The sequence below is a fragment of the Equus asinus genome, chromosome 4 (genome assembly GCF_041296235.1).
Source record: "Equus asinus isolate D_3611 breed Donkey chromosome 4, EquAss-T2T_v2, whole genome shotgun sequence".
NCBI classification, from domain to species: domain Eukaryota; kingdom Metazoa; phylum Chordata; class Mammalia; order Perissodactyla; family Equidae; genus Equus; species Equus asinus.
The window spans coordinates 46,446,277-46,464,178 of NC_091793.1; the positions used below are offsets into that span (position 1 = coordinate 46,446,277).

Genomic DNA, 17,902 nt, shown 5'->3' on the forward strand with positions numbered 1-17,902 from the left:
TTCATTTTAAAAAGTTACAAAATGTCTTTCTTCATTTACACCTAGGTCCTGCAAAATTCCAAAGAGAGGCATGAATTCACACATGCTTATAACACATACTTTAACAGACACCAACTTTCCCTTTTAAGAAAATAAAACAAAATCAAATTACTGGCACAAAGAAAATAATTTTAAGTAGAAACCTATGTGATTTAGATGACTTGCAAAAATTATTTCCGAAGAAATGTCTTTTCTATAAATATAAAAGTCAAGTTAACAACATACTAAAATTGTCACACAATCAATGGTATGGATCAGAATTATCATTCAAATTTGCATTAGTTCATGTGTATCCAATAAAATATTTTAGGCTGAAGATTTTTTTTCTTTAAAGATTGGCATCTGAGCTAACAACTGTTGCCATACTTCGTTTTTTTTTTTCTTTCTGCTTTTTTCTCCCCAAATCCCCCCTGTACATAGTTGTATATTTTTTTAGTTGTGGGTCCTTCTAGTTGTGGCATGTAGGACACCACCTCAGCATGGCCTGATGAGCAGTGCCATGTCCACGCCCAGGATCCGAACCAGTGAAACCCTGGGCCACTGCAGTGGAGTGGTTGAACTTAACCTCTCAGCCATGGGGCCAGCCCCTGAAGATATTTTTTAAACTATTTTTACAAAACTATTTTGTTTTTAATAACTTTTAAATTATTTTTCATTAATTTTTTCCAAGCAATCAATATACACAGGACAATTTTCATCAAATTATATTTTCTGGGAGATCTCGTCAAGATGGTAGTATAGGCAGACCCTGAATTCACCACCTCCCACAAACACAACCAGGTTACAACTATCCTTGGAAAAATTACCCCGGAGAGAGAACTGAAAACTGGATAAAAAGAACCCCCACAACAAGGGACAGTCCTGACTGAGGCGGAAGAGGCAGAAATTCCTTCTGGAGAGGAAAAACCCATCTTTGCGAGCTGCAGACCTTCACAGCTGGCCGAGTGGGAGCCACCGGAAGATACGCAGCCCTCCCTGGAGGAGTGAGGTCATGAGGGGGGCCCATTACTACTAGAAGCATCCTTCAGACTCAACACAACTGAGATGAGTGTCCCACTATCTGGCTTTGCTGGCAGTTAACTGCAATGGGGGATACCCCCAGAAAAGCTGTTGGAGGAAAGCTGTAAAAACCTAGCTCTTGAAGGGCCAACACACAAACTCACCCATCTCAGAGAGCAACCTAAAATCACCAAAAAGACAGCTGCAGTCCTTTGGTGAAAAGAGACTTATCTGGTAGGCTCTGGGTGCATCTCAGTTAGAGGTAAGACCTCTCCAGAGACTGAGACTTTGGTGGTGGCCATTTTTGTGACCTAGTACATGCGTGCTGACACGATGCTGGCAGACACCACTGAAGTTCTTCCCCTGGCCTGATAGTCCAGGGATCTGCCACACCCACTAGAGTGCAGATTTAATCCAGTTCAGCCAGGGCAGGAAGCCTGCCCTAAAGACTGGCCCCACCCAACAGTAAGCCCTCAGGCTACTTGTCAGCCTGCATAGACTGGGTGCCTTGATCCTCTACAAGAAGGCGATTGTGTCCACCTCTGTGGGGCAGGGCCTGTGTGAGGACCAGGTGAATTGTGGGGGGCATTGGTGAAGAGGTTGGGGCCTCTGCAGTGGGGCAACTGGGTACACTCCAGAGGGTCAGGAAGTGTGCACAGTCCAGGGCTGTGTTGACAGTGTGTGTGGACCTGTGGGGGGTGGGGCTTATCAGTGGCAAAAGACCTGTGCTTCACAATCAGCCACAAAGAGGATTGACTCCATCTTCCAAAGTCTGAAACAACTGGTTGCTCCTGTGCCTGGGGTCAGCCCCATCCAGCTGCAATCCTAAGAGAGCTGACAACAGTCTTGCAGGCCTGAGGCCTACAGCAACCGTAAGCCCCTGAGCCTAGCAACCAGTTACACTGTGTACATACTCAATTAACAGGAAAACTGCAACAGGAGTGTGCCACTAGACCTTGCAGCCGATGGTGCTGGGGTTCCCCAAACACAATTTACAAACAGCCAGCCAGGGAGGGAAAGACTAGATTCCTTGGGTACCTGAGGTAACAGCAACCCTGCCACAGCAGAAGGACACAGAGGCCCACACAGGGGTCACTTCTGGATCATCTGGACTGGTGATGAGAGGGAAGCACACTGCTGAGCCTCAAAAGGCATCTCTTACATAAGGCCACTTCTCAAAGCTCAGGAGACAAGGCTGACTCATCTAATACACAGATATAAGAACAGAGAAAGAGGCAAAATGAGGAGGCAAAGAAAGACATTTCAAGCAAGGGAACAGGACAAAACCCCAGAAAAAGGACTAAATGAAACAGAAATTAGCAATTTACCTGACAAACAGTTCAAACAAAAACTCATAAGGATGCTCACTGATATTGGGAGAAGACTGGATGTACACAGTGAGAACATCAACAAAGAATTGGAAAATATAAAAAAGAACCAATCAGAAATGAAGACTACAATACTGGAAATGAAAAATTCACTAGAAGGACTCAATAGCAGAGTAGATGATACAGAAGAACAGAGCAGTGAGCTGGAAGAAAAACTAGAGGACATCACCATGCTGAACAGATAGAAAAAAGAGACCGAATGAGAACAGTCTAAGGGAACTCTGGGACAATATCAAGTGCACTAACAATCATAGTATAGGTGTCCCAGAAGGAGAAGAGAAAGACAAAAGGGCAGAGAATCTATTTGAAGAAATAATAGTTGAAAACTTTCTTAACCTAAGGAAGGAAAAAGACATCCAAGTACAGGAAGCACAGAGAGCACCAAAGAAGATGAACACCAAGAGCCCAACACCAAGACACATTATAATTAAAATGTCCAAAATTAAAGATAAACAGACAATCCTAAAAGAAGCAAGAGAAAGGCAACAAGTGACATATAAACGAAAGTCCATACAGCTATCAGTGGACTTCTCAGCCAAAACCCTACAGGCTAGAAGACAGTGGTGTGCACATATAAAGTGCTGAGAGGAAAAAACCTACAGCCAAGAATACTCTATCCAGCAAGGTTATCTTTCAGAATAGAAGGACAGATACAGAGCTTCCAAGACCAGCAAAAATTAAAGGAGTTTATCACCAAGAAACCAGTTCTACAAGAAATACTGAAGGGACTTATTATTTAAGTGGGAAAGAGAAGACCACAAATAGGGATAAGAAAATTATCAAAAAAAAACAAAAACAAAAAAAATAGGCAATAAAATCACTGGTAAAGGCAACAATATAGTAAAGGTAGCAGATCAACCACCTATGAAGATGATATATAGGTTGAAAGACAAAGGGACTAAAATTACCTATTACAATAAGAGGGTAATGGATAGACACACACAAAACAAAAGATTAGATATGATTTCAAAAACATAAAATGTGGGAGGAGGGGATTAAAAGAGTAGAACTTTTAGAAAGAGGTCAAGCTAAAGAGACTATCAACTCAATAAATATTGCTATATATGTAGAATATTATATAGGAAATTCATGGTAATCACAAACCAGAAACTATAATATGTAAACAAAGAAGTAAGAAGAAGGAAATCAAGCATATTACTAAAGGAAGCCATCAAACCACAAGGGAAGAGAGCAAGTGAAGAAGAAAGGAACAGAGAAGAACTACTAAGACACCCAGAAAAAAAAGTAACAAAATGGAAATAAATACACTTTTATCAATAGCTACTTTAAATGTCAATGGACTAAATGCTCCAATCAAATGCCATAGGGTGGCCAAATGGATAAAAAAAACAAGACGCATATATATGCTGTATACAAGAGACACACTTCAGACCTAAAGATACTCACAAACCGAAAGTGAAAGGATGGAAAAAGATATTCCATGCAAATGACAAAGAAAAGCAAGTGGGGGTAGCAATACTTATATCAGACAAAATAGACTTTAAAACAAAAACTGTAACAAGAGACAAAGAAGGACTCTACAGAACAATAAAAGGAACAATCCAACAAGAGGATATAACACTTATAAATATCTACACACCCAACATAGGAGCACCTAAATATATAAAGCAATTACTAACAGACATAAAAGGAGAAATAGACAGTAACACAATAATAGTAGGGAATTTTAACATTCCACTTACACCAATGGACAGATTCATCTAAACAGATCAATGAGGAAACACTGGCCTTAAACGACACATTAGATGAGATGGACTTAGTAGATATATATAGAACATTCCACCATAAAACGACAGAATACACATTCTTTTCAAATTCACATGGAACATTCTCCAGGACTGATCACATATTAGGCCACAAAACAAGTCTCAATAAGCTTAAGAAGATCGAAATAACACCAAGCATCTTTTCTAACCACAAAGGCATGAAACTAGAAATCAACTACAGGAAGAAAATGAGAAAAGCCGCAAAAATGTGGAGATTGAACAAAATGCTACTGAACAATGATTGGGTCAAAAAAGAAATCAAAGGAGAAACAAAAAAATACCTAGAGACAAATGAAAATGAAAATATGACATTCCAAAATCTATGGGATACAGCAAAAGCAGTTCTAAGAGGAAAGTTTATAGCAATTCAGGCCTATCTCAACAAACAAGAAAAATCCCAAATAAAAAATCTAACAGTGCACCTAAAGGAACTGGAAAAAGAAGAATAAACAAAGCCCAAAATTAGCAGAAGGAAGGAAATAATAAAAATCAGAGCAGAAGTAAATGAAATAAAGACTAAAAAAACAATAGAAAAATTAATGAAACTAAGAGCTGGTTCTTTGAAAAGGTAAACAAAATTGACAAACCTTTAGCTAGACTCACCAAGAAAAAAAGAAAGAAGTCTCAAATAATACAATCAGAAAGGAAAGAGGAGAAACTACAACAGACACCTCAGAAATACAAAAGATTATAAGAGAATACTATGAAAAGCTATATGCCAACAAATTGGATAATCTAGAAGAAATGGATAAATTCTCAGAATAATACAACCTTCCAAAACTTGATCAAGAAGAAGCAGATAATTTGAATAGACCAATCACCAGTAAGGCGATCAAAACAGTAATCAAAAACCTCCCAAAAAATAAATGTCCAGGACCAGATGGCTTCCCTGGAGAATTCTACCAAACATTCAAAGAAGATGTAATACCTATCCTTCTCAAACTCTTCCAAAAAACTGAAGAGGAGGGCAGCCTTCCTAACTCATTCTATGAAGCCAACATTATCCTGATACCAAAACCAGACAAGGACAACACAAAAAAAGAAAATTGCAGGCCAACATCACTTATGAACATCGATGCAAAAATCCTCAACAAAATACTAGCAAATTGCATACAACAATACATTAAAAGATCATACATCATGATCAAGTGGGTTTCATTCCAGGGATGCAGGGATGGTTCAACATCCACAAATCTATCAACATGAAACACCACATTAACAAAATGAAGAAGAAAAATCACATGAGCATCTCAATAGATGCAGAGAAAGCATTTGACAAGATGCAGAATTCATTTATGATGAAAACTCTAAATAAAATGGGTATAGAAGGAAAATACCTCAAGATAATAAAGGCCACATATGACAAACCCACAGCAAATATCATTCTCAATGGAGAAAAACTGAAAGCTATCCCTCTAAGAACAGGAACCAGACAAGGATGCCCACTTTCACCGCTCTTATTTAACATAGTATTGGAAGTCCTAGCCAGAGTAATCAGGCATGAAAAAGAAATAAAATGGATCCAAATTGGAAAAGATGAAATGAAACTGTCACTATTTGCAGATGATATGACTTTGTATGTAGAAAACCCTAGAGAATCCACTAGAAAACTTTTAGAAATAATAAATGAATACAGTCAAGTTGCAGGATATAAAACCAACATACAAAAATCAGTTGTGTTTCTATACACTAATAACAAAATAGCAGAAAGAGAAATTAAGAATACAATCCCATTTACAATTGCAACAAAAAGAATAAAATACCTAGGAATAAACTTAATGAAAGAGGTGAAAGATCTGTACACCAAAAACTATAAAACATTGTTGAAAGAAATTGAAGAAGACACAAAGAAATGGAAAGATATTCCATACTCTTGGATGGGAAGAACTAACATAGTTAAAATATCCATACTTCCTAAAGCAATCTATAGATTCAATGCAATCCCTATTAAAGTTCCAACAACATTTTTCACAGATATAGAACAAAGAATCCTAAAATTTATATGGAACAATAATGACTGCAAATAGCCAAAGGAATCCTGAGGGAAGAGAACAAAGCTGGAGGTATCATACTCCCTGATTTCAAAATATACTACAAAGCCACAGTAACCAAAATATCATGGTACTCGCACAAATATAGATACATAGATCAATGGAACAGAATCGAGAGCCCAGAAATAAACCCACACATTTATGGACAGCTAATATTCGACAAGGGAGCCAAGAGCATACGATGGAGAAAGGGGAGTCTCTTCAATAAATGGTGTTGGGAAAACTGGACAGCCACACGCAAAAGAATGAAAGTAGACCATCATCTTACACCGTGCACAAAAAACAACTCAAAATGGATTAAAGACTTGAGTGTAACACCCGAAACCATGAAACTTCTAGAAGAAAACATAGGCAGAATGCTTTTGACATAGGTCTTAGCAGCATATTTTCAAGTACCATGTCTGACCAGGCAAGGGAAACAAAAGAAAAAATATACAAATGGTACTACATCAAACTAAAAAGCTTCTGCACAGCAAAGGAAACCATCAACAAAACAAAAAGACAACCTAACAATTGGGAGAAGATATTTGCAAACCCTATATCAGATAAGGGGTTAATAACCAAAATATACAAAGAACTCATAAGTCTCAACAACAAAAACAACCAACAACCCAATTAAAAAATGAGCAAAAGATCTGAACAGAGATTTCTCCAAAGAAGATATATGGATGGCCAACAGTTACATGAAAACATGTTCAACATCATTAACTATCAGGGAAATGCAAATCAAAACTACAATGAGGTATCACCTCTCTCCAATCAGAATGGCTATAATTAACAAGACAGGAAACAACAAGTGTTGGAGAGGATGTGGGGAGAAGGGACCACTTGTTCACTGCTGGTGGCAGTGCAAACTGGTGTAGCTGCTATGGAAAGCTATATGGAGCATCCTCAGAAATTAAGAATAGATCTACCATGTGATCCAGCTATTCCACTGCTGGGTATTTATGCAAAGAACTTGAAAACACAAATGCATAAAGATATATGCACCCCTATGTTTATTGCAGCATTATCCACAATAGCCAAGACTTGGAAGCAACCTAGGTGCCCATCAAGGGATGAATGGATAAAGAAGATGTGGTATATACACACAATGGAATACTACTCAGCCATAAGAAAGGATGAAATCCAGCCACTTGTAACAACATGGATAGACCTTGAGGGAATTATGCTGAGTGAAACAAGTCAGAGGGAGAAAGTCAAATACCATATGATCTCACTCATAAGCAGAAGATAAAAACAATGACAAACAAACACATAGCAACAGAGATTAGATTGGTGGTTACCAGAGGGGAAGTGGGGAGGGAGGAGGGCAAAAGGGGTGATTAGGCATACATGTGTGGTGGTGGATTATGATTAGTCTGTGGGTGGTGGACATGATGTAGTCTACACAGATTGGAAATATATTATGACGTACATCTGAAAGTTATATAAGGTTATAATCTAATATTACTGCTATAAAAACAAAAATTAAAATTAAAAATATATAAATAAATAAAATGGAAAAAAATTGTTTTCTGCAACTATAATAAAGTATGCACATATGGTACAACAATATTTCTTTACCTCCAGTTTATTTCCTGAAGAAGTGGGTTTCCAGTGAGAGATAATTCACGGAGAGAATAGCACGCATCAAACCACTTTATGGTACTTGTAAGATCTACAGAAAGTAAACAATAAAAATCACTATGAAAGGTATCACAGATAAAGAAAAATAATGTCAGTGACCATTTTATTTATTGGTTAGATATTAAAGAAAAGGAACAAAAGTTATTTATTCTGCAGAATATGATATGCTATTAAAAGGAGACTGTATTAAAAACACCAACTCTGCTGTCAGAATATTTATTTCTAGGATATAGCAGCTGTGTGAACTTATGCAAATCATACAGCTGCTTTACGATTGAGGTTCATATCTATCTCGCAGGGTGAAAATTAAATGAGATAATGTGTATAAAGGGCTTAGAACAGTTCATGCCAGATTATAAGCACAAAATCTGAAAAAGTGAAATCTAAAGTAATAGAATAGTAGTATAATTGAACATATCCCTAAATAGAATTACATGGATCTGTTATACCTTTAAAAGTTAAAATAGTAGGTCAATCTAAGGTACATTACAGATGAATTTATACTGGAATTGCCCTCCCACAGAAAACAATCATAAAAATGGACAATGTATAGGAAGTACCTATTTATAAGCCTGACTGAGATAAAAGAAACACACATGGTAAACCTCCAATCACAATGGCTTTCTGCCTGAGAGCAATTTATCACTTCAGAGCGGGAAGTGGAGACCCAAGTGTTTTTGCTGAGTGAGGAGGCAAAGATTAGAACTGAAGCTGGAATTTATGGCAAAAAGTATTGAGAAGAAGCTGTGTGTGTATATGTCGGGGGCGGGGAGAGTTGGCAGAAGTTTATGTGAGGATTCCCTGCGGGTCCTTGAACAAGTGCTAGGTGTTACACCAGCAGGGCAAGAATCTGAAAAGCCTAGCAGAGATCCCTGCTGTAGGGCTAAGGCTGAATAATGACACTAAAGGTCACGCAGCAGTGAAAGACATTGGAGTTTCATCCCAGCCAGAATAAGATCTAATTGAGCATCTCAGAGATTGAGCTAAAATCCAGAAAGACTATGCATTAGGAGTGAAAACAATGCCCTGGGGTAGGGGCATGCACTAAGACTTGTCTTAGGAGAGAATGAAATTAAGGCTGATAGAAACAAAATTATTCATCAGTTATCCATCCAATTGCCTGCCAGAAGTAAACTTAACACCCTTTAAAAGGAAGACAACAATGTCCAGACTCAGTAAACTGTATTCTGTATAAGGTTCAACATATAGTTACAAATTACTAGACATATAAAAAATAGAAAAATATGATCTTATCATTAAGAGAAAAGCAGTTAATAGAAACACATCCCAAAGTGAGCCAAATGTAAATCAATTTTTTGACAAAGACACCAAAGTAATTCAATGGTGATAAAAGCTTGTTCAACAAATGTTGCTGAACAACTGGATATCCCTATCAAAAACTGAACTCATCCCTTCACACCATTCAAAAAATTAATTTGAGACGGATCACAGACCTAAAAGTACAAAACTTCTATAAGAAAGCAAGAGAGCATAGAAAATCCTGTTCTCAATCTGGAGGTAGAAAAACATTACAAAGGACACACAGAACAGTAACTATTAAAATATGATAAATTAAGTTTCATCAAAATTGAAAACTTCTGCTCATCTGGATGCCATTAATACAATTAATAGGTAAAAGAGGGACTGGGAGAAAATGTTTACAAAGCATATCTGCCAAAGAATTTCATCCAGAATATATAAAGAATTTATACAAATAAATAAGAAAAAGACAACTAAATTTTAAAAATGGTTAAGACACTTGAACAGACACAAAAGAATATGCAGAAATCATCAATAAATCATGCAAAGAGGCTTAATATTATTATTCACCAGGGAAATCAAACTAAAATCATTATGAGACGACACAATGAAACACTAAACACCCTCTAGAACGGAGCAATCAGAACTCTCCTACATTGCTAGTGCAGATGTAAAACATTATGAGCATTTTGGAAAACAGTTTTTTCAGTTTTTTATAAAGTTAAGCATAGACCTACTCTATTATCCAGCAATTATACTCTTATATATTTACCCAAGAGAACTGAAAACATAGGTCCACAAAAGGATTTGTACCAGAAATTTCCATAGGAACTTTATAATGATAGTAGCTCAAAATTGCAAACAATTAAAATATCAATCAACAGGAGAATGTACAAATTGTGATATATTCATGAAATAGACTACACTTCAGAAAAAAAAACCTACTGATATGGTGGAATGTCACATGAATGCTGAGTAAAGAAAGCTAAAAGAGAACGTATTGTTTGATCTCATTAATATAAAGATGTAGAACAGTTTAACTTATCATGACAAATTTAGAACTGTGGTTGTCTCTATGAAGGAAGTGACTGGGAATGGGGATGGGGAAATTTTGGGGGGAGTTAGTCAACCAAATCAATTCATCATTCTTCAATTTAACAAACTTTTAATGGGTGCCTACTCTATACCTGTTAGGAGGCAACAATTTAGACAAGTTTGTTTATTCATCCTCATTAGGCTATTTATTTCATAGGTAAAAGATACATGAATTTTAAATATAAATGTAATTGTGACATTTGCCCAGGTCTACCAGAAAGATATGGAAGTGTTCTGATTTTAAAAGTGGAAAGAAAATTTTGATTGAATTATTTCACCATGCTTTTGAAGGAGTTCAGAATACGCCACCCCAATATGCCATTCTGGCATATTGACAGTTTTAGTTAAAGGTGCTTAAAAAACACAGATGCAAGAACAACACTCTGACCTCCTTCTTCCTCTTAAAAGCAGGAGATGAAATTCCCATGTTAAAGATATCCTCCACATACCAGAAGACATTTTTTTTTTAGGAAGATTGGCCCTGAGCTAACATCCGTGCCCATCTTCCTATATTTTATTTGTGGGATGCCTGCCACAGCATGGCTTGCCAAGCGGCGCGTAGTTCCGCCTGGAATCTCAACTGGCAAACCCCGGGCTGCTGAAGCAGACAGCGTTAACTTAACCACTATGCCACTGGGTGGGACCCAGGAAGACATTCTTATCTCAAGGACAGGAAGTCAAGGCCAAGAGAAATGTATGCAAACTTGTTAAACTAACCTTTATTTCCTAGTCACTTGTACATCCAATTAATTACCTTAGCCCAAGCTCCTTTGCCTTGTCATATTTTCACAATTTACTACTCTTTGTCCAACTCACTACATAAGTGTTTAATTCTAACTGCTTCCTGAGGTCTTTATTTTTCTTGTGAGAATTCCCGCATACATGTTAAAAAAAAAAATTAAAAACCTGTATTCTTTTCTTATGTTTGTCTTATTGTTATTTTAATTCTTAGGCCCGGCCTAAGACCCTAAGAGAGTAGAGGAGAAATTTTTCCTCCCTTACATCTTACTGTATAGATATTTTATTTGTGAATGCCATTAACACATTTACCCAAAACAACTTCTTACTATATTTAAAAAGTAAAATCAAAAGCCTATTATTTAAAAAAATTATGTATTATTCTAAACTTACCAGAGAGACAATTGTTGCTGACATCTAGTTTTTCCAAAGAAATAAAATGAAAAAGTGGTATGATTTTTGTTAAGCTGAAAACAAAAATAGAATACATAAAAATTTTAAATTAGAATGTCCTTAACACTATTGATGTAACTATATAATAATACATTTTTAGAACACAATTATAAAAGATAGGCAATTGTATGTAGTTATATATACAATTGTATTTGTACAATAAAATGCAATTATAGCAACATCTATTAACAGTACTTACTAAAAATGCAGTAATTCTAAAATTCTAAGTATTCTATAATGGAAGATTTATATGCATCTCTAAAGAGAAAGGAATTGCCAATTCCAATCAAATATCATGGACTTCAATGTGTACTCAGTCTTTAAATAAAAATAAGTAGATTTTCTGCTCTTGCCGTTTTGTTTTGTCTTTGTGTAAGGCTAAATATACAGAGAATTTATATTGTCTGAGTATTTTTTTCTGGCTCACACATATAACAAGCCATTAAGTAATAAAAACATAAAACGTATTTATTCTCACTTTTTGACAGAATAACTGATTAGAGTAACTAGTTTTGCTTTTTAATTAAAAAAATGTTTTATTCACTATATTGAAAGTATTACAAGTAGAAAGTTACACTGGGGTTATTTCTAAATTTGAAATATGCATCTGAGGAACACAATTATAGGAAATGTTTCATATCAATAGAATGGACTTAAATTTGGCAAAAATATATTAACATTTAAAATTAATATTCATTATTAATTCATGCATATCTAAATTCTAATAATAATGAACTTTGTACTTTTTAAAAGTTTCTATCTTTTTCTAAGACATAATTGTCACTAAGAAGCTTTATTCAAGCAAGGAGTGCCAATGATATCCAAAATATTCCCATCATTGGAAGCAAAAGCTATGAAGGGAAAATTAGTTTAATTTGCATTTCCGACTAAGACAGTCTACACTTACTTTGTAACATAATGTCACATTACTCTAGCTACCTGGAAATGAAAATTAAGCGAGTTTATCTAAATCTTTAAACAAGACAAAAATCTCTTTGTATAAAACATATTCTCACTACAAATACAAAAGTCTTCTGAACTAATACCCCCTATAAATGTTGGAAATCCATAAATGTTCAAAATATGCTCCAATTAAAGGAGTACTTCTGGTACCAAGAAAAAAGAGGCATGCATTAATTTCTACTTCTTTTACTTTCTTGTTTTTTATACTGTCCCTCCAGTTGTCCTGGAAGAGATTTTTACATCTTTATTTTTACCAACTCCCTGCCATGGAAAAAAAAAAAAACCTACTATTATTCTAAGGTCAGAAGCTTACAGAATAATGAACAGGAAGCCTCATGGTTCTGGCATAAAACTAAGCCTTGTATCGACCTTGACTCCTCTCTTGCACTATCCTGTTCTGCATTAGCAGAGACAGAATATACTACTGATGAAGAAATAGACTAAATAATGAGGCTGGAAGAAGATCTCTCTGAATGTAACCAATCTTAACTACAATATTACTATTTATACAAAACGTATACAACACCACTTCTTAAAAACAATTTCCGGGGGAAAAAAATCCAAGGTAACAAAAGTATTAAAATATTGGCCATTACATTTATACATACAATTTGTTATTTGCATACACATTCTTTAATAGTAAAATTTACTGAAATGTCACATGTACACTGAAAAAGAAAAAAAGAAAGAAGGAAGGAAGAAACTTACAACTTTTTCAATACATGATTAGTGGATTTAAGTCCTAATTTTATGACATTTCTAACTCAGGCACGTTGTAGATCATTATTACAAGTAAGAAATTTAAGTTCTTCAAGTGAAAATATAATTCTAATAAATGTATTTATTAACAAGAACATTCTTATTTGTTTTGTACCTTTACTATATTTCTAATACTAAATCTTTACCCATCTCCTAGAAGAATTTTGAAAGATTAATAGTTGAGTTTTTCTCTTTTTGCAGAACATCTCATTTTTTTAACCAATAAGTTATATGGCAACATATAGATAGCAGATAAATTATGTGAAGACATCAAGTAAAAATAACCAGTAAAGTTTTAAAATTAAAAATAAAAATTGCTTTTACAAAAATCAGTCTAAGTAAAAAAAATGTTTGGTTTGGCCAAATATTTTTATAATATTGAAGTTTTATCTTTTCAGATAACCATGCTTTTAGGATCATGTTCTTTTTCTTTTTTGGAAATTTTAATCAAGAAAACTGGCTATTCATTCACCTTTATGACTATTCATTAGGATGGCAGAAACCTAATAGTAGAATCTTTTTTTTCAAACCTCTAACTTTTCCTTTTACTGACATTCTGTGTATATTCTTTTTCAAGAAAATTCAAACCAGAAAGACAAAGGACATTAGTGAAAACCTAATACCATTTGACCTTGTCACATTAGCCCTGGGCATTAAAAAGATATAAATTTCAAAGACGACAAAAAGCAAAAGATTTGTACAATGAGCAGCCAATGGGTAATAGTTTCCACTTTCTGCTCCTACTTAGAGTCTCACTGGAAGTTAGAAAGGCTTATGAAGCCAGAGAGTCTTCCAATTAGAGCTCCACTGAGAAAAACTTAAAACAGTCACATGTCCTAATGCAAATTTAAAACATAAGTCAAGATGAAACAGTATTTCAAACAATATGTACTAAGTATCATTCTTTATATGTATTTCATTTGTTGGGGAAAAAAGCATATGGACACATAATTTCTTCCTTGCTATGAAAATATTTATCAAAAATTAAAAGAAAAATATATGCTATTTAAAAAACACACCAACCACAATCCAACTATCACATTTATAAAATTCTTCTCAGGTTTGCAAAATATATTGACATACATTTTCCTTTTGATCATCATTAAAGTCTCATTAATTAGGTAACGTAGGTATTACTATCCCTTTTACACGTGAAAAAACTGAGGCTCAGGTAAGGAGAAGAGAGTTCTTCAACATCAACTGACAGATAAGTTGTAGATTCAAAATTCAAACCCGAATCTGCTGACTTTAAGTTTTACCAAACCTGGTGTTGTTCTGAAAAAGTTAATGTACATGTAGAAGCTTAATGTAAGATGGGTAATTTCTACAGTTAATGTTATTAGCTTATTGTGAAAAATCCCAAGGTTGAATTACTTTTCACTATGATTTTAGGAAATGATTTTCCTGTGGTTATGTCCATTTCTATAAATCACATTTCCCTGGAGCCCTCAGGCCTTCTCCCTTCACACTTCCAAAAATGACAGCAGGTTACACGTGCAAAGAGCTTTGAGAGATTCACAAAAATACATTCAAATATAAGTGACAGTATTATTTAAAAATTCAAAATATTATATATTATATAATAATTTTACCTCTTTTTAAAATATAGTTAAGTTCAAAAGATTAAGTTCTATTATTCTTAAGAGTTTTTTAAGGGTAATGACATATTACTCAGTTTTGATCCCCCAAAATAGCAAACACCACCTCAATATCCAAATGTTATAAGGCAAAGCAAACAAAATTATAAATAAGGATTATTTGCTTTAAGTATCCCAATTATTGTTATCAACTCTAAAACATTTTAATAGTCTTGTTTATGATAATTCTTAGTCATACCAGATTGATAGGGCAAAAATCTATTAACTACTACTACTTTTAACTTCTAAAAGTAGAATATTTCTTTGATGATTTAAATTGTCCAAAAAACTTAAAGGCATTATTTTTCAAAACATGTTCTTGATTTAAATATTTTCTAATCTCTTTAAATATTATTAGGCTCATTAATGTGGCTTGAGATCCATTTCTACAAAATACGCTAGATATGTCAATTACTGAGAGATTTACTACATATGTCCAAAGCATACCTGAGGATTTCTATTGAAATTGTATTTCTTACCTGAAAAATATTGTGAAAAGATTCAATGGGTTTGTGATGGCCCAAATTACTTAAACAGTGTTATCTGCTAGAGCTGGCTCTAGAATAAATGTCATTTTAAAACCAAATCAACTTCCATATTTTAGATCTGATTAAAAGAATTTGAGGGAATTTTTTAATACAGATTCAGTTTTTGACTTGTCAAATAGTGCAATAGTCTAATACATGGAAATTAAATCATGTGGGACATACATGCTGAAAGGATGAGCACTATTGTGGCAGAGATTGAGAGAAAACTAAGTTTTGGGGGAAAAAAGAGGCATATATATTAACCTTGGATTGTCCCTATTCACTTGTTTTGTAGGAACCGTGTAACTTAAAGAAGGAATTTCTTGTTAAAGGTGGTTTCTTTCCCTTACTCCATGTGCCTTTGATGAACAAATTAATCATATTAGCGTGAATAGGTCTCAATGAAATATCAGTGGAGGGAGACATACACATATTGTGCTCCTGTTTTGGTTTTAGACAGTTATTCTCTGCAAAGATCCAGATGTTTGGTGGTTTCAAATGGATCTTCTGTGGCAGGTACACATCTCAATTTAACGTCAAGGTATTTTTTTAAAGTGTTACTTTATATCCTTAGGGAAATCGAATTTAAATCAATCTTAACAGTTACAAAAAGACATGGAAGTTGAGAGCAGATTCAAAATTGTTCTTCCAGGACTTAATAAGTACCACTTGAGAGAATGAGACATCCTTCTGAATTAAATTAACTACCTCCTGTATTTCCAAGGACTATATTCTTTACAAATATAAGCAAACCTGACCTGAGAGATTCCTACAAGTATATCTTTGAGAAGAAAGAAAATGAGTAGGATAAGTCACAATTAAAATTCTACTAAAATTTGAGAGTGTATCAGTACACAACTTTAACTTTTTAAATTTTATAAAGTTCTATCTATATGTAATAATTTGTTGTGATGCACCTTCATCAAATTACCGGAAACACTGAACAGCTTTTCTACTTTGTTATGAAGATCACACATTTATGTTAAGTAATCATTCACTCCACTTAAACTTAAGCAAAGTATATTTTTACCTGTTTTGAGAGAGCGTCAGGTTCTGTAGTAAAGGGAGCCAATATGAAGAAAATGCTTCCACAGTTGAAATGCTGTTATCATTCAAGTGCAATTCTCTTAGTAGAACATGATTCTCCAAGGATGGAAGCTATATTTAAATTTGGCCATTAGCTTATATTAAGCAAAATATTGTTGTCATTTAACCACGTTTAAAATATAAAACTTACCAAAACTAACAACAGACATTTTCTGGTAAACAGCATACCATAAATCAAAGTATATTATAAGAATTTTAGTATGAATAAAACTTTCAATAATTAACTTCATAATTAGAATTTGTTTTTTAATAAAAAGTACTTTTTACAAATTTTAATTAGAATTTCATGATAGATAAGTTTGGTCTCACTTATATACTGAAATATAACTGAAAGGTTGTGATTTATTATGTTTCAGTATTATGAAAAACTAATGTTAAATTAGATTTCCTTATAAAATATTCTACTATGTTGAATACTTTTTAGAGGAAGGTACATAACAGTGTTAAAGTAAATTAGAAATCAAATACAGCTGATAAGCAAAAAAGAACAAAGAAAAATTAATCAAAATTGCTTTTAAAACGTGCAGTTGATATTTTTATCAAAAAAAATTGTGTTAATCACAGAAATTAACTAATTCAAAGCAATTACCTCACTTAGATAATTTCCCTGTAACTTCAGTATTTGGAGCAATCCACAGTTTTCAATGCCCTCGACTTCAGTAAGATGATTATATGAGCAATCCAGGTATATAATGGTAGGAGTATCACAAAGCCCTCTCGTACTAATTAACTGATTGTGGTCCACAATTAGTCGTTGAAGATTTTTCAAAGATTCTAAGCCACCTGGAAGAAAAATTTTCCAAAATCACTTGTATCATACATTCTTTCAGACTCTAAAGGAGAGTTTCAATCTTTTCTTAATAGTTGTACCTTTATATTTCCCAATATTTCTTATTATAAGTGAAGACAGCCCAATTTCCTGGTGAAAAATGTGTAAGTGTAAAATGTATTATTATTTAAACTTGTATCTAAGAGATATATTTTTGAATGACATATATCACTTTAAAATTGAACAAAATACTAAAAGGCATACATTGGGCACTTAATGTTTTATATTCAAATAACAATGGAACAAGGGAGACATAGAAGGACTCATTTTAAAACAACAGTTTTCAGGGCAGGCCCTGTGGCCGAGTGGTTAAGTTTGCGGGCTCCAGTTTGGCAGCCCAGGGTTTCGCCAGTTCGAATCCTGGGTGCAGACATGGCACCCTCTTATCAAGCACGCTGAGGTGGTGTCCCACATGCCACAACTAGAAGGACCCACAACTAAGAAAAAAAATACACAACTATGTACCAGGGGGGTTTGGTGGAGAAAAAGAAAAAATATAAAATCTTTAAAAAAAAAAGTTTTCATCTCAGTTTCAGGGTCTTTGAATTTTGAATCGTTGCTTAGGGTTGAATGTATAACATTAGAATGCCATTTTTCTATCATTGAGATAGCTACCTTAGATTCCCAAATGAAGTAGTTGC

General features: G+C 34.3%; 1 protein-coding gene across 2 annotated transcripts in view; it reads right to left on the minus strand.

The window, feature by feature from the left end:
• The window catches only part of LRRIQ1 (leucine rich repeats and IQ motif containing 1), a 225,161-nt gene that overhangs the window by 141,690 nt on the left and 65,569 nt on the right, over nt 1-17,902 (minus strand). For both annotated transcript variants that reach the window (XM_070507201.1, XM_070507200.1), the window contains 4 exons: nt 17,022-17,215; nt 16,356-16,483; nt 11,380-11,453; nt 7,831-7,924 (listed from right to left, as the gene is read on the minus strand). In XM_070507201.1, the coding sequence (XP_070363302.1) occupies nt 7,831-7,924; nt 11,380-11,453; nt 16,356-16,483; nt 17,022-17,215 (490 nt within the window). The remainder of the gene's footprint in view (nt 1-7,830; nt 7,925-11,379; nt 11,454-16,355; nt 16,484-17,021; nt 17,216-17,902) is intronic.